Genomic DNA, 24682 nt, shown 5'->3' with positions numbered 1-24682 from the left:
GACTTCCCCATTACAAACAAAAGAAAGGAAGGGAGAAGAGGAAGAAGCAGGGGAAGAAAAAGAAGAGGAAGAAGAAGAAGAAGAGGAAAAAGAAGAAAAGGAGGAAGAAGAAGAAGAAGGGAGAAGGGAGAAGAAGAAGAAGAAGAAGGGAGAAGAAGAAGGGAGAAGAAGGAGAAGAAGAAGAAGAAGAAGAAGAAGGGAGAAGAAGAAGAAGAAGAAGAAGAAGAAGAAGAAGAAGAAGAAGAAAAAGAAAGAAGAAAGGAGAAAAAGAAGAAGAAGAAGAAGAAGAAGAAGGGAGAAGAAGGAGAAGAAAAAGGGAGAAGAAGAGGAAGAAGAAGAAGAAGGAGGAGGAGGAGGAGGAGGAGGGAGAAGAAGAAGAAAAAGAAGAAGAAGAAGAAGAAGAATGAGACTCGACTCAGGACCACCTGTGAGCTAATGAGTTTTCACACAATGTTTTCCTCATCACTGTAAAGCTTTTAAATTAATTTAAGACGAAGAAGTTAAAAAAAAGTTAAAGAAGCTTTGATGTGCTTTGTTTTGGTGTCACAGGAGAATAGTTTTAAAGACTTGTTGGCTTCGTCCGAGCGTTACGCGATCAAATCATCTCACTTAATAAATCCAACAGATAACGAAAGAGGAGAAAAAGCCAAAACGAGACATGTTTTCTTAGACGCGCAAATCGCTGTCACAAACGGAGCCAATGTCCGTTACAGAGGCTGTGATTTGGCTCCGGAGGGAAAACGTTTCCCGCAGCTCGAAAGTGAAAGAATGCTTCAGTAATTAATATTTGGAAGCCAGGGATAGCGGGATGAGTGACTCAGCCGGTCGAGCTCAGAACCGGAGACGCCACGTCACTCGGCCGTACGCCAGACGACCAGTCGTTAAACTGCCAGGAGGATCGATTTACAGAGTGCAGAGCTCAGAGATCAGCCTGCTGGGGCACATGGCACCCGGGGACACCTGAAGGTTAGGTCATACAGGGATCTTGTTTTAGAAGGTAATTCCTTTTCTTTCGAGTGCTGAGACATGTGGAATATGTTACAGATGAGAGAGGAAAGCTTGGACATGCCTGCTTCCCCCCCCCTCCACCTAAAAGTGTGATCTAGTCAATACATCATTTTCAGACTCATCTTTCACCTCATGGTCAGTAAGAATCGTCGTATTATGTAGTCATGTTCTCATTTCAATTGAACCAAAAGATTATTCAAGACACGACTTAGATTTACGAGTCGGATAAAGCGGAGTCTTGTTTTTGTCGAATACCGTGTCGTACTGTGTACCGTGTACTGTGTCACTGCATGAGACGATCCCGATAACATCCTGCCTAAACCGCGTGATATCGTGTTTTACGTGTCACATTAGATGCTGAAGGGCCTTTAAATCAACCTACAATGAAAGAAAATTACTACTAGGTCGTACACGAGGTAGAAAACGAGGACAAATAAACAAACATTATCCAAAGTGAGCTTGTGATGATGAGGACACCTTTACTGTCTGTTAGCGTGGTCCTTTATACGGTTTGCCATCGCAAAATACTGTATCTGTAGCGTCCCTGTAAGTTTCATAGCATCTTAACGATGTTCTCCTAGTTGGTTTTCAGAAACATCTTTTAATTTCAGACATAAATCCGAACGTGTGTTGTGGTGATGTCACGCGACGTGTCGTGTCTCGGACCCGGATCTGTAGAAAATTCGAGGTAGCTTCCAAGTCGCCAGCATTAGCCAACTTTAGAGCTGTGGCTTGTGGATGTGGTGAAAGCAAAGGATGTTTTCAGGCTATCTGGACAGATACATCTGATCGGGCCATTTGGACTCTCTTGGTTGGGATTCGAAGAGAGGAAAAACTGGATGATGTGAAGAATGAGGTGTGGCTCTGTCGCTCACAGAACCCCTAACCAATCACACGCATCTACTGTAGTGTTGTGATTGAAGAAAGTGGCGAGATACCACAAAGCCGGTTTAGCTTTCGAACATGGGACACACACTAGCGACCTCCATGTAATTAAAGGCAGGGTCTTTAATGCTTCGGAAAACTTAGTCGGGCCGATTATAAACAAAAATCGAAACAAAAATCGAAACAAACGTGTAGCCAATGAGCAGAAAGGGGCGGGGCTTGTCAATATGGGCGGAGAGAGTGTTCAGTGCGAGTGTGTGACATTAGCAGAAAGCGGTTTTAACATCGACATGGAGGATAAAAACAAAGAAAGAAAGCGAAGAAAGACTTACGATAAGGACAAGAAGTAGGACGTGTTAATATAGGATCAGCTTTCCAGCGCTGGAGAGAACTGAAGGAGCAGGAAGTCGGCCACATATTCACAGGTTGGAGTTTCCCGAGTCAATAACTCCTGAGCTAAACGCTGTTACTACACAAATAACACCTCTTTTCTATCGTAGTAATGTAGAGAGGCAGCTACAACCGCGTTTTGTGTAGTAACAGCGTTTAGCTCAGGAGTTATCGACTCGGGAAACTCCGACCTGTGAATATGTGGCCGACTTTACTTAAGACGCCGAGGCGCTTTTTTCCTTCTCGATAGGTGAGTAACGTTGGTTTTGCTTTGTTACACAGAACTAATATATGCCTTTGTCCTTTACATCATTATGCTTGTGTGGCATTTTTGCTTGTTTGTTTATCTACAATCGTATTGTTCTTCCCTTCAGCTATGATAAAGACACGTTTCTTTCTGTTAGTCGCCTGGGTTACGTATGTATGTGTGGGCGGAGCTATCGATACAGGGGTGGGACCCATTTGTGTCAGGGGTGTGATTGTTTTGGTGATTTCAAATGTCGACATTGGCTTTCAAACATCGGAGACCTCGACTTTAACCACCAACCAAGCACAAAGACAAGTCTGAAATGTCATACCTTTGAACATTGGTGTGCTGGTGGCGATGGCAGCCGTGGCCTCCAGCAGGGCTCCGCTCAGATGGGCTGCTAAGCTAGTCCTACAGGAGCAGGCACGGTATTCAGTGTGCTGCACACAGTCCGGCAGCCATGCTACCGCCCGAGCCAGCAGCTTCCTGGAGGGGTGCAGGAGATGAACCTCAGCGTTCAGAGCAGTAAAGTCATACTGGAGCTGGATAAAGAAACACAAGAGATTTTAATAAACCCATCATAAACATTGACGGCAAAAGAACCGTCTCAGCAAACAAACACATATATTCCCCTTCTCATGCTTAACACACCTTGGTTCCTGGTTCCTTTGCCGGTAAACTATGACGCAGAAACTTGAAATTATCGTTATTAATCATTCATTTTTGTGAAACCGTTTAGAAACACATCAAGACTGAATGCAGCACGTGTTAATCGTGCATAATACATTTTTTTTTTAAAGATTTCTTCTAGTAAAATAGGAAGTAATCTTGTCCTATGAACACCTTTAATCAGCGTGAAGCTGCACATCAAGGGCACAAACAAAGCTCTTCAGAGATAATGGCAACACAGTGATGCAAAGCATCTTAAACCATCAAGAGTTTTCAGGTCTAAGTACAGTTAAAAGCCTGGCCGGGTCTTTCAAACAAGGCATGGTTTTTGTCTGTGTGTCATGCAAGGGAGGCTGGAATTAGCGAGCTTATCGCCACAGCAACCAGGATGAAAGATCCTCAATAGTACTTAGCAAGTCAATTGCATGGTGCTCGATTTTCTCATTTCAAAAACGGTGCCTAAGAAAGAACCTGAGGGAATCAGACAGAACTAACGTCAGTCGTAACTAAAGTCAGAAATAAGATGTTTTGAAACATGTATATATTTATATATATATATATATATATATATATATATATATATATATATATATATATATATATATATATATATATTATTGAGTGATATATATGAATATATATGAAAAAAAACATCAGATGTTTTAAGAGTTGGGGACACGGTGGCTTAGTGGTTCGCCTCACACCTCCAGGGTTGGGGGTTCGATTCCCGCCTCCGCCTTGTGTGTGTGGAGTTTGCATGTTCTCCCCATGCCTCGAGGGTTTCCTCCGGGTACTCTGGTTTCCTCCCCCCGGTCCAAAGACATGCATGGTAGGTTGATTGGCATCTCTGGGAAATTGTCCGTAGTGTGTGAGTGTGTGAGTGAATGAGAGTGTGTGTGTGTGTGTGCCCTGTGATGGGTTGGCACTCCGTCCAGGGTGTATCCTGCCTCGATGCCCCGATGACGCCTGAGATAGGCACAGGCTCCCCGTGACCCGAGAAGTTCGGATAAGGGGTAAAAAAATGAACGGATGAATGTTTTTTCCCCCAGCAAAAAGTAAACCAAGATTCAGAAAGCAGCCGTGATAGAATAAGTACACCTTAGAACTCAGTAACATGTACAGTAGAACCACCTTTAACAACAAAAACCTGGAGTAAATGTTTTCCGCAGAAGGTTATAGATTTGCTTTTTGACTGTTTTGGAATATTGTTTTGTTCTGGAGAAACACTCATCAAGCTCAGCTGAAGCTTTGTCTCAAGAAAATTTAGTGGCGTTCAGTTTTGTTCCCTAAATAATTGGTTCCCAGGTCCCTGTACTACCACGAGAGCTGGTATGAGGTGTTTGTGTAAAATGCATTGTATCTGGTTTTCACCAAACATGGTATAGTGCTTTGCATGATGACCAAACATCTCCAGCTTGGTCTCACAATATTGTGGCCTACGGTTTTCTCTATCCACCCTTCAACAAAAGCCATACTCATTCCATCGTTCGGTCATGAACGTAAACTCGTCTGTAGCTCTTTGGTTTCTTTCTCTTTATCTCTCTGAGCATTAAATGGCCGGGGCAGTTGGTGGCTCAACCGGTTAAGGCTCTGGGTTGTTCATCGGAGGATCAAGGCCCAGCACAGCCAAGCTGCCACTGCTGGGCCCTTGAGCAATGCCCTCAACCCTCCCTGTAGAGGACTGCATTGGGACCCAACGCAAATCTCGCGGGAGCGGGCGGTTTCACCTTTGCCCCGGGCGGGAGTGGGCAGTCAGAAAATCTAGCGGGAGATCCGCGGGACCCGGTGGGATTTGGCGTGTAGCCTAATAATAAGAATGGAGTCAACACATGACGTTGAGAAGAAGATTAACACGGCTGTTTACTTGACAAAAGCAAAGCAAGGCAAGTCAGACATCTGGACACAATTCTCAATTGTCACTAAAAAAAAATTGGAAAGAGTTAAACTTTGTAAGTTGCAATAAATCTGCAAAAGTGTTCATTTAAGTGTTATACGGACATAAATCTGGCACGTCTGGCCAGAGGCGACATACCTGCACAGTTCTCAGTGGTCAAAGCAAGCTCTCATTCTCCAATAAAGCACTTCCTGTTCACGGTAAGCGAGATACTACGGAAAAATGAATGTTTTATAATAAAAAAACAAAACAAATGTTTTGTCAGGTGTGTTGCTTTGGTTTAGTATTAATTTATCTTATTTAAATGCAATCATGTTTAATTCTGTTATTCTGGACATTCGCCTGAACTAATAATTAGTCTGATCATTTGTATACAATCAAAATTTTCACAAGCTCTCAAGAAAAAAAATCCACGGGTGCGGGCGGGACTGGAACACGCAGCTTGCGGGCACGGGCGGGCCTGGTCAGAAATTCAGCGGGAGCGGGCGGGTGCGGGTTTATAAAAACAGTCCCGCGCAGGGCTCTACCTCCCTGCTGCAAGGGCACTGTGTCATAGCTGCCCCTGTAGTCTGACCCCAACCTCCTCAGTTGGGGTATGTAATGAAAAGAATTCCACTGTAATGTATATGTGGCGATAATAAAGGCTTCTATGCCTCTGTTCTATGCCCAATCTTGGGACTGATGAATGGAAATAACTTTTGTTGCTTGTTGTAGACACATATTTCGGTGCTCAAGGACTGATCTTGAAATTTGGATCCATTATCTATCGTTCACCTAAAAGTCTTTAGTTTATAACAAAACGAAAAAGATTTCCTTGAATTTCAGAATTTTCGTCCCGATTACTAGTACGACCGTTCGAAGGCATGGATCTGTTGCCATAACAACACTAGATTTGTGGTGGAAAAGGGCTTTTGAGTTGTTTGTAATTTATATTTGTCATTTTCTTAACACTCGATCTCACCGATCTCGAGTCTTCGGTCTAAATGTTCCCTCGAAATCGAATAAACCACGAGTGTCTCTTCGGAACGTCCAGCTCGTGCTGCATCCGTTCCTTCCTTCCTTTCGTTAGGACTTGTTTTAATGGGATGGGTTTCCTGTTCAGTTCATGATAAAAGCTTGACATCTCCTTATCAGAATTTAAAATGGTCCCCTGAGACCCTAAACACCCCTTGCGTACGTTTAGCCTCGGCTTTAGTCCTGACCCTGCCCTGTGCTTGCTTAGAAGATGAAAGTCTGATGGTTGGGTCCTCAAATGAGGACTCCACTCGGTTGCTGATCGCTCTCCCTCTGTGCCAAATGAGCTTCAGCCAAAATCCTGTAGAGACAGAGTAGAGCCAGACTAATAAACAGACACTAACATCACTAAACACCGTGTACAAATGCTGAGGCCAAGCACTGGGGAGGATCATGCAGGCAGGAACACAGAACAGGTACAGTACAGTGTGTTTAAGTCACAATGCTTATAAAAGATTTCATCAATTGAAAGATGGCTTCTCAGCTCCGGATTAGAGAAGAGAGTTAAGCAAACGTTGGCCCATCAGATAAAGCCCGTGCCGTTAGCCGTGGTGATTAGAAAAGTGCTGTGGATTTTTTTTTATAGTAAAATTAACCAATACATTTCAGTATGGTTCTCTGCTTAGTCAAACATAGGCCCGTGTCTACTATAAGACTACGTATGACTGCATTTAAGAACAAGCAGCAAACATCTCTTTTATCTTTTTAATGGAAACAGATTTTATTTATTTATTTATTTTTGTTTCTTTGTTTCTTACCTCATTATTACTATTGAACATTTTGTGCATCCAATAAAACTACAGTCGATGCCTACGGCGACTCGACTATAATGTCAGCTTCTTATGAAATAAATGAAGCAGCAGAGGGTCCTTTTAGCACCGCGCACTCTAGATCATTAATCATGAATGTCGGTGTTAGCCTTTCACTGAAATAAATGCCCCCAGCGTTAACAGGGTCAACGTCGTGGTTCGGCAACAGTGCAGCTAACAGGCGTTTAAAAAAGCTCCTTGGTTACTGGGTAAAGCGAGACTTTCTGGTCGTGGATATATTTTTAGGAGACAGACGACATCATTTAACTGACCAGAAATGAATATTTAATATTTAATATCAGTTTTATGCATAATGTTAATATATTCTTTTAATCTTTCAGAAGCACTGTGTAAAATTTACAGACTCAATTACTGTACGATTCAAATGCAGAATGTGCATCTGATAACCATAAATAAGACGTTAGTGATTAAGCTTTTTAGCAGCTGGGTGCTGTTGCAGTGCACAATGAAAATTATCCAAAGAAACTATTAGTATTAAACAAAGCGGCGTTTTTCTGAACCTGAGATTTATGGAGTTGATTCTGTATGGGGCCAATCCATCTGTAATCTTTTGTTTCTTCTCTTTCAAACACGAGACCAAATAAGTGTCGCTGCGAGTAAACAGGTCACGGTGAGGAGGGACATCAGAATAGAATCAATCAGAAGCAAAGGCAAAACATTAGCTGTGCCAAAAGCAACAGTTTGGTTTAATGTTAACATTATTAAACAACTCCATCACACCGGGGAGCTTAACTGTGTCAAACAACCTGACAGCCCATGGAAGACCACAGGGTAGATGACTGAAAAATGCTTTCGGCCATGAAGAGATGTTGAACAAAACAGTTATCGAGGCCAAAACAAGCAAGACCTGGAAGTGGCTGCATCACAGCATGGACAAACGTTACAAGGAGAGGTGTCATGAGCCTACACTAAGGTAAATACTAAGTGTTCACACAAGGGCAGTCCCCAAGACTCGCTGGCCGTATAACAGTTGACCCGCGGGCTACCCGTGCCAGGGCAGGGCAGAACCCCGGGCTACCCGTGCCAGAGCAGGGCAGACCCTCAGGCTACCCATGCCAGAGCAGGGCAGAACCCACAGGCTATCCATGCCAGAGCAGGGCAGAACCCACAGGCTACCCGTGCCAGAGCAGGGCAGAACCCACAGGCTACCCGCGCCAGAGCAGGGCAGAACCCACAGGCTACCCGCGCCAGAGCAGGGCAGAACCCCCGGGCTACCCGCGCCAGAGCAGGGCAGAACCCCGGGCTACCCGCTCCAGAGCAGGGCAGAACCCCGGGCTACCTGCTCCAGAGCAGGGCAGACCACCGGGCTACCCGTGCCCGGGCAGGGCAGACCACCGGGCTACCCGTGCCAGGGCAGGGCAGACCACCGGGCTACCCGTGCCAGGGCAGGGCAGACCACCGGGCTACCCGTGCCAGAGCAGGGCAGACCACCGGGCTACCCGTGCCAGAGCAGGGCAGACCACCGGGCTACCCGTGCCAGAGCAGGGCAGACCCCCGGGCTACCCGTGCCAGAGCAGGGCAGACCCCCGGGCTACCCGTGCCAGAGCAGGGCAGACCACCGGGCTACCCGTGCCAGAGCAGGGCAGACCACCGGGCTACCCGCGCCAGAGCAGGACAGACCACCGGGCTACCCGCGCCAGAGCAGGACAGACCACCGGGCTACCCGCGCCAGAGCAGGACAGACCACCGGGCTACCCGCGCCAGAGCAGGACAGACCACCGGGCTACCCGCGCCAGAGCAGACCCCCAGCTCAGTCCCAAAACAATTTTCACTCTCATAAATATATACATCTCACTTGTATGTTGAATGTACGTGTGCAGGAATGGTGTATTCACTGTTTCTGTAGCTATTTACTCTCTCTGTGTTTACTGCTTTAATGTTGAAGATTTTGGCTTGTAATGTTCCAGCAGATACCCGAGTCCTCCTGAGTCGAGGCTGAAGTACATCAACGTTACAATCCACATTCTACATGTACAAGAAAAAAAACAGATCAGCTTCCATCGACCCGAAGACCCACAATCTCTGTTGTTTATAACATTCCCTTCAAGCCATAAGCTCAGATTTCACTGAAGACACGTGAACACACTCGAACAACCCGAGTTTTATATTCGTGTTTTTGAGTGGGTTAGGGTTGGGTTTAGGGTTGGGGTTAGGGTTAGGGTTGGGGTTAGGGTTGGGTTTAGGGTTGGGGTTGGGGTTGGGTTTAGGGTTGGGGTTGGGTTTAGGGTTGGGTTTAGGGTTGGGGTTAGGGTTGGGTTTAGGGTTAGGGTTAGGGTTGGGGTTGGGGTTAGGGTTAGGATGTCAAGTGGGGAAACATTTTGTTTGAAACTATCGCAGACGAGTGTAAGACATCCTGAAGATGTCTATAAACGTAGTGAAGAACGTGTGTGTGTGAGAGAGAGAGAGAGAGTGAGAGAAGAGAGAGGGGAGAGAGAAAGAGTGTGTGTGTGCGTGTGTGTGTGAGAGAGAGAGAGAGAGAGAGAGAGAGAGAGAGAGTGAGTGAGTGTGTGTGTGTATGGGTGTGAGAGAGAGAGAGAGAGAGAGAGAGAGAGAGAGAGAGAGAGAGAGAGAGAGAGAGAGAGAGAGAGTGAGTGTGTGTGTGTGTGTGTGAGAGAGAGAGAGAGAGAGAGAGAGAGAGAGAGAGAGAGAGAGAGAGAATGAAAGTGTGTGTGTGTGTGTGTGTGTGTGTGTGTGGAGAGAGTGAGTGTATGTGTGTGAGAAAGAGAGAGAGAGAATCAGTGTGTGTGGGAGAGAGTGCTTGAAAGACTGTGTGTGTGTGTGTGTGTGTGTGTGTGTGTGTGTGTGTGTGTGTGTGTGTGTGTGTGTGTGGTGTGTGTGTGGTGTGTGTGTGAGAAAGAGAGATAGATATCGGACAGCTGAGTACAGTACCCATGACAGTGTGTCCCCTGTAGAACCCCCCCCACACACACACACACACACACACACACACACAGAGATAAGTAATGTTTGCTCCAAAAGGTAGGAAGGAACTTTTACATAAGCACTACATTACATGGCTGCAGAAGAACCCCAGCCTTATTCACCACACTGACCGCACATCAAATGCTCAATCTGTAGAACAGTTTACTGACATTTAACTAAAGCTCCTGCTTCGAGCTCAGACGTCTCGGACGGGGGAAGCGGGTGTGAAACAGCAGAGTCAGGATACAGACCCTGGATCGTGTCGCTTGCTTTAATCTCATTCGCTTGTTTACAGTAAAAGGCATCGCTCCCGAGACGTTAATCCGGTGCTAATGGAGTGCGACTGTGTGGATGCTTCTAGCACTCGGGGTCACATGACACAAACAGCGAGCAGCTGTCAAAAACATGCCTGGCTGAAGAGGCCGGGGATGAAGGAGGAAGTGCCGCCAGCCAGCGTGCCTGGGCGTAGAGTTACAGTACGGACGAGACAAACCCTGGAGCGGAGTTTATGGGATTAAAAGAGAGGAAATGATCGTCATTTACTGCGTTCGTTACCATGAACAAACCTTTGATTATAGAATAATATAGAATTAATTCAGATATAATACAAAGCAAAAACAACTAATCGTTCTCTCATCAAAGAGTAAAACAATTCTGTGATAGAGGTCTTCACGGGTCCACTTAGATCCGAAAACCCGAGGTCCGACCCGAGACCCGAGCGGGTTCGGGTCTAAAAGTTACACGTGTACCTCGGACACGTGTCGGGTATAATAATAGCGGCGTCGGGTCTCGGGTAATTTATAATGAATGTGTTTTTACTGGACGGACCCGAGAAGACCCGGACTACTGTATCTCGTGTGTGTGCCTCGACTCGAGTCCTTTTCCGACCTCTTGTCTGTTTGCCAAGACCGCTTGTGACATGTGGCTTGCGACGTGTGGCTGGCGGTAAGCTAATTTTCGTTGAAACAGACCTGTCAATCAATTTTGAATCCACTCTGTAGCGGTTACTTTAGTGTAGAGTTACGCAACATTTGGTCCAGTCGGGTTAAAAAAAAATTGCCGACGGGTCGGGTCGGACTCGGGTCTCATTTTTTCGGGTTTGTCTCGGGTCGGGTCTTTCTTAAAAAAAAAAAAATTATGCACGTCGGGTTCGGGTAAAAAGTGATCCGGGTCACTTCGGGTCGGGTTCATTTCTTTAGACCCGAGAAGACCTCTATTCTGTGACCCTGTTTGAATCCTGCTGGTTGAGAATTTTGTTAGAAATTGTTGCTAAGGAGACGTCCGGACAGATTTGTGGAGGGAAAGATGAACCGTAGCGGCGGCGGCGGCATAAATATAATGCTATGACGTTACATCGCTGACCTTAGAGAACATGGGGAGTGTTGGTTCAAGCGGTTAAAGCTCTGGGTTGTTGATCAGAGGATCAGGGTTCAAGCCCCAGCACTGCCAAGCTGCCACTGTTGGGCCCTTGAGCAAGGCCCTTAACCCTGTCTGCTCCAGTGGTGCTGTATCATGTCTGACCCTGTGCTCGGACCCCAACCTCCAAATATGTGTAGAAAGTATTTCACTGTGCTGTAATGTACATGTGCTAAAAAGTAAAGGCTTCTATTATTAATATCTTCATCAAAATGTCTCAATCAGTGTTTAACTTTAACAATGACGCCAGCGGTTTGGCGCTCCACAAAAGTATTTACCAGCAAATCACTTGTAGTCATTTACTGGCATGGAGCTGGCACAGGATCAATTTGTATCTGAAGTATTTGCTAAAGTACAATATTCGGCTGAGAAAACAGAAACGTTAAAGGTGCGGTCTCCGTTATTTCAGAAATGCTTCAGAAAACCGAGTCGGGATGACAAACAAAACAAAAATCAAAACAAACGTGTAGCCAATGAGCAGAAAGGGGCGGGGCTTGTCAATATGGGCGGAGAGAGTGTTCAGTGCATGTGTGTGACATTAGCAGAAAGCGGTTTTAACATCGACATGGAGGATAAAAACAAAGAAAGAAAGAGAAGAAAGACTTACGATAAGGACAAGAAGTAGGACGTGTTAATATAGGATCAGCTTTCCAGCGCTGGAGAGAACTGAAGGAGCAGGAAGTCGGCCACATATTCACAGGTTGGAGTTTCCCGAGTCAATAACTCCTGAGCTAAACGCTGTTACTACACAAATAACACCTCTTTTCTATCGTAGTAATGTAGAGAGGCAGCTACAACCGCGTTTTGTGTAGTAACAGCGTTTAGCTCAGGAGTTATCGACTCTGGAAACTCCGACCTGTGAATATGTGGCCGACTTTACTTAAGACGCCGAGGCGCTTTTTTCCTTCTCGATAGGTGAGTAACGTTGGTTTTGCTTTGTTACACAGAACTAATATATGCCTTTGTCCTTTACATCATTATGCTTGTGTGGCATTTTTGCTTGTTTGTTTATCTACAATCGTATTGTTCTTCCCTTCAGCTACGATAAAGACACGTTTCTTTCTGTTAGTCGCCCGGGTTACGTATGTATGTGTGGGCGGAGCTATCGATACAGGGGTGGGACCCGTTCGGGTTAGGGGCGTGTTTGTTTTGGTGATTTCAAATGAATGTCAACATTGGCTTTCAAACAACGCAGACCCCACCTTTAAGCATTCCAGCCAATTCCACGACGATGCAGAGCCGTCGTTTGAGCTAGACTTCTACCTACACGGCTGTAGCTACGCAGCGAGCGCTCTGGTAAATCCCCAGATTAATGAGCTCATAGCTAAGGCTGTAGTGTTCAAAGGTCATTCGTTCGTTCTTCATTTCTTCATGTCGTTCATCCCAGGGCTAAAATGAATGAGCTGTCTTAAATGAGCCAGCTGTTTATGAGCACTTAAAGGCAGATTAAATTGATGTATGACTAATACGAATCGTGTCATATCTATAAACAGCACGAAGCTGAACGTAAAGGAGGACGACAAAAAGGAAATAAATAAAAACAAACAAACAGACAGACAGACAGACAGACAGATGGATGCTGAACTGTAATAATATTTGATTCACCCTGGACCGATTTCTACATATGCTGATCCGATTTTTATAAAGTCTTTTATAAAGCCAAGAATAAGTCCATCTTAAACCGAGCCCAGCATATAAAAGTACCGCTTGTACCTCCAGGATGTCAGAGATAAATAATGAAATCTAACAGGAAAAAAAACAGATTATTTTCTCCCATTATAGTAAATGCCATGAAAGGAAAAGAAAAAAATACAAAGGAATAAAACAGCACCAATCTGAGCCGGGGTCATGCCGGATCCGGTCACGCCGTTCACGTCGACGTATTCAAAGCCTGAGGTTATTTTCAGCCGTTATCGCTCCGTCGATTACTTCGTTTGCATTCATTCTGTGCACATGAATCTTTCAGAAGAAAAACTTAACCCTGGGGAATATAACTCGGTTTACAGCCCAAGCTGCTTTATAGCTTCCTTCGGAGTTCATGAAAGCGAATCGGAGTTCATCATTTACGTATCAAAATCAGTGGAGAGAAAAAAACTAAAACGGACAAAATCCTTATTTGCATTATTAAAGTTGGGAGACAGATATAAAGGAAATGGTGACAGGTGGAATAGCTTACTTTTATCACCTGTAGCCAGGACGAGAGGATAAAGTAAGGCAGCGGTAGATCAGAAGAGCTGGATGTTGGACTTCTGATCGGAAAGTCAGATCTCAGCACGGCCAAAACTGGCACTGCTTAAGGACAAACCGTCAGGGAGAGATGACCAGCTATTACTCAAAAATGGAACTTCCTGAACCACAGCCACGTCCGTGCAGAATCCCGCGTGAATGTCCTGGTACAACAGTGATTGGTCGTCAGGTACAACAGTGATTGGTCGTCAGGTACAACAGAGATTGGTCGTCAGGTACAACAGAGATTGGTCATTAGGTACAACAGTGATTGGTCGTCAGGTACAACAGTGATCAGGTACAACAGTGATCATTGATTGGTCGTCAGGTACAACAGTGATCATTGATTGGTCGTCAGGTACAACAGTGATCATTGATTGGTCGTCAGGTACAACAGTGATCAGTGGTCAGGTACAACAGTGATCAGTGATTGGTCGTCAGGTACAACAGTGATCATTGATTGGTCGTCAGGTACAACAGTGATCATTGATTGGTCGTCACGTACAACAGTGATCAGTGATTGGTCGTCAGGTACAACAGTGATCAGTGATTGGTCGTCAGGTACAACAGTGAGCTGTGATTGGTCGTCAGGTACAACAGTGAGCAGTGATTGGTCGTCAGGTACAATAGTGAGCAGTGATTGGTCGTCAGGTACAATAGTGAGCAGTGATTGGTCGTCAGGTACAATAGTGAGCAGTGATTGGTCGTCAGGTACAATAGTGAGCAGTGATTGGTCGTCAGGTACAACAGTGACTGTGATACTGTCTGAAATATCAAGACAAAGCTTTCGCTGTGCATTTGTCAGAAAGTTCAATCACAGTGGAAATATGAGATTTGATCACCACATTAAAAAAAAAAGTAAAAGTTTTTCGGTTTTTACGCTTATCTGTATAACCGTCACTAAAATTAGACGGAAGAATTAGATCTCCAATCACACACCAGGTCTCTCGAAACAGAAACTCGCCTTCAAGTAGGAAACCTTTACATGGTCAGATCCGAATCCTTCACCGGCTTGTTTGGACGTCTGGATTTTTTCAGAACTGACTGAACGCTTTGCGTTTACGCCAGCGCGGCTTCATTTCGTTCTGATCAAAACAGACGCCAGGATTTTTGGTGAACATGTTGGAGGCGGAGCACATGGAAATTTCTTACACTGGAGATCATAAGGAGGAAGAGGAGGAGGAGGAGGGGCATATTCAGCAGTGTGTCATATTTTGAATGAAAGGATTGTTTTATGGAAAATGAACGCGAGTTATTTAGTGATTTTGTAGATATTTTCAGAACGCAACCACTTTGTAAGCACCAATAAAGCTTCCTCGTCGATTCTGTATCGTAGCTCGAGTTTAACGAATGCGAATGTTTAGACAACTAGAAGTGGGCGTGTCCGTATCAGTGACACGTATGGAGTGATCAGTGATTGGTACAGCACAGTATCACCAACGGGAACGAAGACAATACAGAGAACAAACCTATCTCAAGAATGTTTCACTTTAGCGGCAAGACAACCGATCTGTTGTCGGATCTGACGCTAAAGGCTCCGCCCACTCAGAATCGTTGTTACTATGGCAACCAGGAGTCGGATCGCGTACCAGTGGCTTAATAGTATGGCGAATGAACTAGCAGCCAAGATTGTTTTTTTGTTGTTGTTTTTTTTATTATTCCTTTAGAATTTGTTCTTTACTCATAGGCCCAAATTAATAATAATAATAAAAAAAAAGAAAATTATAAAATAATAATAATAATAATAATAATAATAATAATATTAAAAATAATAATAATAGCAAAATGCAGGATAAAAGAGGACAGAAATACTTTGGCCTGGAGGTGAAAAAGAAACATTTTAGAAACGATAAAGTGTGAATTATCTCTGAAAATCCTAACACACATCCTAAACAAACCCCCACACAAACACACACACCTACGTATAAATTTTCCAAATTAGTAAAATCTAAAATCTCCTGAATGAAGCTTTCTGTCCTACTTTCTTGTCCAGTGCACCTGACCTGAGGAGCAGCGTAACACCAAGCTCTAAACTCCTGCTGGATGAATGTTTGGGACTGGAACCTACTTGACAGCCCAAAACACACTATAAGAGAGACTCGTCACAGCAAGAGTAAGTGCTTCTTAACAATAAGGAGTCGCACGACAACGACCGCTGACGTGAGCAACAATATGAGCGCTTGTTCCCACAATTCAAGTGAGTCACTGGGGGACTTTAAACTGGTCAGTGAACAGCACATGTAACAATGATTGCTGAGAATGTGGCCCATTTCTTTCTCAGTCAGACAAAAATAAATAAATAAAACGTGATAAAGGCTCGCGCTCACTCGCTCGGGTCATAAAAACATGCTGTAGAACCGAAAAGGACTTACTGTACATTCAGCGAAACTTTTAGAAATATTTCTTATAACGACAAAGCTGATCGTTTTCCCGAGCTTCCGTCATAAATTTAGAAATCTGCAAAGAAAAATGGAGCTAAAATAAATAAATAAATAAATAAATAAATCGAAGCGAGTTTTACTCACGAAGCACAAACAGATTCGGTCCTTTGTCGGTAAATCCGATTCGCAAACCTTTTCAGCAAACGGTCACATGCGTGATTAGCAGAGAGAGAAAGGTTTAGAGCTGATGCTTAGAGAGAGCTGCAGAGCTGCTTTGGGGAAAACACACACACACACACACACACACACACACACACACACGGGCGCAAACGGGTTCCTTATCTCCTGTTGAATTTCGCACGGGGCCGTCTCTCTAGAGCATACGAAGTAAAGCTAAAGGAAGACCCTGTGAGCACGAACGTCGTGTTTGTGATGCTCGTGCTTGGAAAAGTCAAGAAGGCCATGGGAAAACAAAAACACACACACACACACACACAGTGCGCTTCGTTCACAAGAGCCGGAGGGTGGAACGTGGGGCAGAGAGTGACGGAGCAAACCTGGAACCCATTAGAGGCGAAAGTGTGAGGGCAAGCACAGGAACCCGACAGGGAGATAACGGCTTTCTCATGATGTCACGCTGTACTCGTCGCTCATCACAACGCAAAACATCCGAGAGATTCTATTCGTTGTGATAACAATAATAACAATAATAATAATAATAATAATAATAATATTTACGCTGATTTTCATGAAGATCCTGGTTACACAACCTGACCTGACTACATACAGCTGAAGAAAGGACAATTATTTATAATCCCACTCTTTGGTGTCATCCAGATGAGCACGAGGTTCCTCTTAAGGTTTCTTCATCATATCATATGAGGGATTCATTTTCGCTTCTAAAGCTTTTCACCAAACCCGCCTCGAGACGGCGTCCGGTGTTAAAACGGCCGTCCGGATAAAATCGGACCGAAGTCGGGAAGCGCTTCCGTATAAGAATAAAGTTCTGCACCTGATGCAAGCAGGCGCATTTAATACAAGATGTAAAGAGTTTAAAACAGGATTAAAAAAGTCAACCCAAGAACATTCTGTCCAAGTATAATCCAGGATACAGAGACACCCAAGCTTGACCTTTGACCTATAAGCACCTGACTGACCCCGATGTCACCGGTCAGGGTCCTGTCAACTACAGACCGCCGTCTGAACGACGCTCACGGAGAACCAGCTAAAAAGACAGATTAGAGGATCCAGTAAAGAATGCTGGAACTATATAGGATACTTTATAACGTGCAGGAAAGGAGACGAGACATGTCCTACCTTTTGCTTCATTCATCATGAAGGACCAGGGGACGTGAATACGTCGAATCCTTGATAAGAGCAAAGCAGTTGTTGAAATTGTGTTATTTCAGTACTTACTACGTTCAGCCGTCGGATATTCAGGGAACAAACACGCCAGCAGTAATCACACCACCGAGCTCAGGAGTGGTCTTGTAGTGTTTGTCCTCTAAGAAGGAGGATGTGTGAATTGCAGAGACCGGGGGAGTGAAGGGACACGGGGGAGAGGAGGGACTTGGGGGAGTCTAGCTTTTGGGCGGGCTCCCCTTATTTGGCTATGAGGCAATCGTACACGAGAGATACAATCTTGTCTCAGTTTCAACCATGCCCTCGCTATGGCCTTTTTGCGTTCATGTTATCGCCGACTAAACGGAGAACTTTCTATAAACACGGAGGAAAAAGAAGTTTTCAGAAGACGGAGCACCGTCCGTGACCGTCACTAACTAAACCCTTCTTCTAAAGTGTACGAATTGCTTGGACTTGCTGTATGTTGTACGCTTTATTACGGCTTAATTAAAAGGGATTAGGCACATCGTCAGATCCTCGCCATTAGCCAGGTCGAGCCTTGCCGTTGTCATGACAGCGGTAAGTAAAAGCAAAACCTCGCTAATACTCCCAGTGTTAGAAGACGTCTGTGTTTGCTGTTGTCATTTTGTGCGTCTGTTTGTCTAATAAGACGACGATAGGAGATTTTCCCCCCATGGTGTAACTGTCCAATCACACGATACGAATCTGCCCCGTCGCACGACGACGTGCAAAAGGTCAAGGTCAAAAATACAAACTGGTGTACAGTACATGATGCACGGTGTTACGAGGAAAAAGAACGTGCGAGTCCTGCTCGCCTTCTCTACTTCAAGCAGGAAGGAAGCTATTGAAGAAAAACTATTTCAGACATCTGACCTCACAGTGACCTTGACCCCGTCTTGGATCGACTCCAAAATCGAATGCCAAATTGAGATAGCCAGCTAACTAAAATGTCTTCACTACATAAAAACAACGTTTACTATTAATGACCTGCTAGATCTTTACGTCGGTCTATAAAGATGTTTAATACGATCGGTCTTGCTCGGTGCTCGATGATGTTTCTCCCAGGTTCTTTGGTTTCTTCCCGCTTCCCAATAACATGCCAGGACGTGGCCTGGCTAAGCTAAATTTCCTCCAAGCATGAAGGTGTGTGTAAATCTGTGTCCAGTATTTCAGGGAAGGGGATTGGATCCACACTCGACCTGATCGAAATAGAAATACAGAAGGTGTTCAGAAGTGTTATTCTTTTGAAGAGCACCGGGGCAACATTTTAGAAGATACCTGTGTTCTTTAAATCGTTAAATAAAAGAGAATATGTCGGAGAATAACAACGAAAAGGTCCTGAAGAGGTCACGGAGACGTTCTGGCGATCTTAATCCGATTCGGTGTGCAAACTTTCATCCTCCATCAAAACATCAATCATCTCAGCAAATATTAGATGAGTGTAGAAAGAACAAGACTCTAGAGAATCTACACCAATCCACCATAAGAGTAAAACCACCGACAGGTGAATGTGTAATCATCTGGTTATGTTGGCACATGATAAGGGGTGAGATTATATTAGACAGTACGTGAACAGTCAGTACTTGAAGTGTTGGGAGCAGGAAAAACGAGCAAGCTTAAGGATCTGAGTGACTTGTGATGGCTAGACGTCTGGATCGGAGCATCTCCAAAACAGCAGGACCTATGGAGCGAAGTTTCCAAGATAAAGCGGTTAGTGCCTTTGGACCTCTTTTTGTAGGCTCTAAAGACTTCATGGAGATTAACCGGTGTATGGAGCTTGGTCAGAGCGCTCATGCTGACTCCTGTCCACCACCAACCTGTGGGATGTGCTCTGGGACCTGAAGGTTCAGATACCACAACATACCTTCAGGTGTCTTATGGTGAGTCATTGCCTTGGCGAGTCAGAGCGGTTTTGGAGGCGCATGGTGAAACTACACAATATTAAGAAGGTGCTTTTAACGTTATGGCCCGCAAAGTGCACATTATTTCCTTGTTTTTGTAATGGTGCTCAGAAGCATGGTGATATTGTATAACACTGACTCCTAGTGGCACAATAAAGAACTGAAGTCTAAATGAATAACACCATGAAAAGGAAAACTTCAATTTCTTCTAAATCACTGTAACATTGACTCACTGTAACATTTATCTGACGGTGCTGATATACAGAGACGAGCTACTCAGCAACGTTGTACCAAATCGGGTCTTAGGAGCAGCTCGGTATACAGTTTATCATCAGGTTGGGGTATCGAGGAGCGGGAGAAGTTGGAGGAAGAAGAGAAGACAAAGAAGGTGGGGGAGAAGGAGAAGAAAGAGAAGGATGAGAAGAAGGTGGAGGAGAAGAAAGAGAAGCATGAGAAGAAGAAGAAGAAGAAGAAGAAGAAGAAGAAGAAGAAGAAGGAGGAGGAGATGAAGAAGAAGATGAGGAAGAGGTGGAGGAGGAGAACAAGAACAACAAAAAGAAGAAGCTTTTATTCTGGCCACACATTCTTGTTCTTCATATATCAGAGCTTTGGATAAGAGTAACAATGGTAGCTTAGAAGTGCTGTAGCTTTTCCATCTACAGGAAAGCATCAGGTAAAAAAAAACCACACACACACACACACACACACACACACACACACACACACACACACACACTCAGATAGAAAGACAGACAGAGCAAATCTTTTTTTAGATGAAATCATTTTAAAAGATTTTTTTTAGAATCCTGTAGGAGATTTAAACATGGTTAAAACACACACACACACACACACACACACACACACACACACACACACACACACACACACACACACACACGATATTTAGGTCATCATGCACCTTATTCTGGGTGCCAAAAGTGTTTTGATACACTAGCCATGATACCAGAAATACCCGACATCCTTCCAAGCAAAAAAGGAACCTGGAAAAGGTCCAACAGTGTAGACGGAGGAAACATTGGGAATACCAAACATTCCTGAGAAGCTTTGTAGAGTGGGAGAGACGAGCGTGTGTGTAAGGTGTGATCACAAGGGGGCAGAACTGAGCAATGTTTACCAAGTGATTCATTTATTTACTAAGCATATTAGACCGCTTCATAATATCAATGTCGGTTATGTCCGTTATTTAAGAATTATTTACACTGCATACACACTGCATGTCAGTATGTGTGGAATATCACAAGCTCCTCAATACACAAAGTGCACATGGGCTGAAGAACGACATCTCGCTCGGTTACCGATGTTAATTAAAGTCAAACACAAATATCGTCGTGAGTCGGTCTGTGTGATTAAACCCGACATCGTATTACGTAACTGAATCAGCGAGTGCCTGGTTAATCAGATTAGGTTTATTTATCTTCCTCCTACATCAAGGACACGGAGCAGTAACCAGTAGATGTAGAACCCATTTATAATCCACAGCAACAGGCGGATAATTACATTAGAACAATAAAGAAATCTGTATCTGGGTCTACGTTCTGTCTCATGGTCCTCGTTATTATACATCACACATCTCATGAACAGATAACAGAACTTAAGGGGATTAAACAGGATAAGGATGGACAGACAGACAAATAAACAGGCAGACAGACAGACAGACACAAACAGGCAGGCAGATGGACAAGCAGACAGACAGAAAAACAAAAAGGCAGGCAGGCATATAGATACAAACAGAAAGACAAACAAAAACAAACAAGCAGGCAGACAGGCAAACAGACAGACAGACAGATAATAGATAGATAGATAGATAGATAGATAGATAGATAGATAGATAGATAGATAGATAGATAGATAGATAGATAGATAGATAGATAGATAGATAGATAGATAAAGAAACAAAAACAGGCAGGCAGATGGTCAAGCAGACAGACAGACAGAAAAACAAAAACAAACATGCAGGCAGACATATAGATAGACAGACAGACAGACAAACAAACAAATAGGCAGACAGAGAGACAGACAGGCAGGCAGACAAACAGACAGACAGACAGACAGACAGACAGACAGAGACAGACAGACAGACAGACAGACAGATAGATAGAGACAGACAGACAGACAGACAGACAGACAGACAAAGAAACAAAAACAGGCAGGCAGATGGGCAAGCAGACAGACAGACAGACAAACAAACAAATAGGCAGACAGAGAGACAGACAGACAAACAAACAAATAGGCAGACAGAGAGACAGACAGGCAGGCAGACATAAACAGACAGACAGACAGACAGACAGACAGACAGACAGACAGACAGACAGACAGACAGATAGATAGATAGATAGATAGAGACAGACAGACAGACAAAAAAACAAAAACAGGCAAGCAGACAGACAGACAGACAGACAAACAAACAAATAGGCAGACAGAGAGACAGACAGGCAGGCAGACATAAACAGACATGCAGACAAACAGACATTTAGATATACAGATTTGTGCCACTTTCCTCTTATAAGAAGTTCCGCTCTTATGCCAAGGCTACCGCTAATATCTTTCTGCTAGATATTAGCACGTAACTGTAACTGTGGGGATTTGTGTTCAGCCATAAGAGCGTTAGTCAGGTCAGGCACTGAAAGTCGGATGTCAAGCGAGAAAGCTTGCTGCACAGTCAGCACTCCAACACATCCCAGTAGGGTTGAGGTTGAGATCAAGTTCCTCCACATCAACCTCGACAAACCCTGTTTTCACACTGCACAGAGACATAGTCATGCTGGAGGAGCTTTAGGTTCAGTGAAGGGAATCTGCCATAAGGACCACATAAGGGTGCGTCGCTCAGACGTCCATATACATTCGGTCATCTAGAGCAGTGATATGGAGCTATAAACACCACACTGTTCAGACAGCACTGTGTGTAATGTATGATGTTATACCTTTAACGTGAGCAGAACGAAGCGGCAGAACCTTAAGACGTCAGATTTATTACGTCATGTGAATTACATTTTTATTTGACAAGAAAAGAACGGTAATGAAAACTCTCTTTCTGGACCTTGCTTGTGACGGAACTCTACTGACCCCTAATGGCTAAACGCAGCAATGCTCCATTAAATATTCCAATAACCTTTATTATTATTATTATTATTATTATTATTATTATTATTATTATATGGAAATCCCTTGATCGATCACTAAAAGTAATAGTTATATAACTGTGTAGATAGCTACAAATCTTTCAAAGAAATCGTGTATAGATCAAAAAGTTAAACTGGTCGATGTTCTCTTCGTCACTGGCTTAACTGTATGAACTGTACGGCGTGACCCACTGCAACCTCCAAACTGTTTGCTTTCCCTGACACATGAACACACATCCCAAGACAGATGACTTCTGGGAATGCTCCATCCCTCAGGGAAGATCAGCAGGAATGTTGACCTGAACCCCTTTTTTCCACTTTCCCATGATCCAAGACATAATGACACACGCTCACACGCCACGGTTAAGACATGCGAATAATATCAAAGCCCGAAAAACATAGTTTCCTTCACTGCGATGCATTTTTACCTCCTTCTATTAGTCGTCTGTGGCCAGGAGCTATTAAAGAGGTTCTGGAGCACGTCGGTGGGCTATAAGGCCAATAAACAAATTAGGACATTCGATAGAGCCACATGTTTATGCAAACGGCTCTGTAGCGTTTCAAAGACTCCCTGCTTTTGGTTTGGCTGTTTAGGAGGTTATTGTCTTTCCAGAAGGTTTTGTGAAAAGCAGTCGGCTAAGCGCATTCCTCCACTTTCACCGCCCTGCACAACAATGCTCATTAGACAACACTGTGTCTGACAAGCTGTTCATTTTAACCCATGAACCCACGCTTGGCATATTTCCCTAGCCCTGAACCAACAAACTTGATTTGCTTCATCAGCTAAACGTTAAGCCGATCTCCGAGGGCTTCGGAAAGCAGGGAGAACGGAGATAAATGGCGTTTCGATACGCTTTAGGCTACAAAGAAGCTTCTGCGAGGTCCGAACATTTTGAACATGTCACCGGAGGAGAATTTTAAGCCTGTTCCTGATGGTAATAAAATAGAAAACAGATTTCGACATACCTGATCGAGCCAATCGCCATCTGGAGGAGCGTCAGAATATCAAATCCAGGTGTGTTCCAGACTAGGTTTGAAACCACAAACCTGCTGGATGGTACACTCCCATGAACGGCGCTGGATGATCCTCAGCAAACCTGTTTTTGATTTGAACCCTAAACGTTCTCCTTTCATTATAAAGCCTTGTTATTCCAGCCTTCTTGTCATTTCATTTTAATCTCATTAGGAGATTCTTTAACAAGAAGGTTCTCACATGTGCATCGTTTTCCAGACCGTGACCTTTTCCTCCTGAAAGATCTCCAGACATTCACAAGCCAACGGTGAGATATAATCTCTGAAGCAGGTCTTCTGTCTGCCCTGGGTTCTCCATCCAGCTTGCATTCATATAAAGGTACCCGGACCACCTCGAACGGAACAACGGTTCGACTCTGAGGCTCTCTCAGATTGCAGACATTCTCACCGTATACACGTCAAATTTACAGGTGAAACTTGCTCGTTTTTATTAGTTCATCATCCTCATATAGACAACGCATGCCCTCAGATCACGAGGCATCTGAAAGTCCGCATAAACAACGCCTTCCTTACTTACAGAGGATTGAAAGCAGCTTTCCAAGGAGACATCAGTCTCCACTTCTCATCAGAGTTCTAAAAAACAAACAAAAACCAATCATTGCTCATGCCAGAAAGAAAAACCAGAAGACCGGCTTCTGTGAGCACTGGGAAGCACCTGCTAGCGGTGACTCGTTTGTGAACGAATCAGTGATACCGAGTGAATCTTTGAAGTAAACGAATCATTTTAGTTCTGACTCATATTTAACGTTCGTCCGTGTAAACACACGTCTCTCGGGACAACCGAATTAACGATCGAGGACACACCTGATGTCGCATAGTGTAGCATCGGTTCACTGAACGGATCTGAAAACAAATCTGAACGAATCTTTTTGGAGAGATATGAATTACTAACCGCTAGCACCTGCTTTATTTTCTTAAGGATCCGTTTTCTATCCTTCTCCGTCCGGAGATGTTATGACCTCTGTGATATAGTCAGTCATTCATCCGCCACGTTCACGTGTCTCACATCTGACTTTTGATTGCATGTCGATCTCAAACCGTAACGTAGTAGAGATTTCACGCAGTTTACTAGAAATGAGTCACGGTCTTTCGGGAAAGCAAAGTTATTCTGTATTTTCACATTTGTCAAAGTGAGACTGGCCTCGTTGCACGCTTCACTACTACACAAAGCATGCAATGTTTGCAGGTGAGTCACATGCAACAGGAAAACTTATATACACAGATATAATATACTATACAATTTTAAAAAAAGACAGACTTTAGCTAACTTATGTGGCTGACGTTATAAACCCGAGAGGTTTAAAATGACACAAACCGACACAACCTTAACCATCACGACAAAGAAAAACTCCTGAGGATGGAAGC

General features: G+C 44.1%; 1 protein-coding gene across 8 annotated transcripts in view; it reads right to left on the bottom strand.

The window, feature by feature from the left end:
* plce1 (phospholipase C, epsilon 1) overlaps positions 1 to 24682 on the bottom strand; it is a 78768-nt gene that overhangs the window by 40715 nt on the left and 13371 nt on the right. For 5 of the 8 annotated variants that reach the window (XM_047817089.1, XM_047817090.1, XM_047817091.1 and 2 more), the window contains one exon: positions 2862 to 3072. In XM_047817089.1, coding sequence (XP_047673045.1) covers positions 2862 to 3072 — 211 coding nt within the window. Of the gene's footprint in view, positions 1 to 2861; positions 3073 to 3181; positions 3666 to 17298; positions 17393 to 23251; positions 24571 to 24682 lie in introns of those variants that run through there. The other 3 variants (XM_047817095.1, XM_047817096.1, XM_047817092.1) reach the window with 3 other exon arrangements.

This window comes from Tachysurus fulvidraco, chromosome 8, assembly GCF_022655615.1.
Source record: "Tachysurus fulvidraco isolate hzauxx_2018 chromosome 8, HZAU_PFXX_2.0, whole genome shotgun sequence".
NCBI classification, from domain to species: domain Eukaryota; kingdom Metazoa; phylum Chordata; class Actinopteri; order Siluriformes; family Bagridae; genus Tachysurus; species Tachysurus fulvidraco.
Note: the sequence above shows the minus strand (reverse complement) of the source record. Positions and strands in the feature narration are given on the sequence as shown.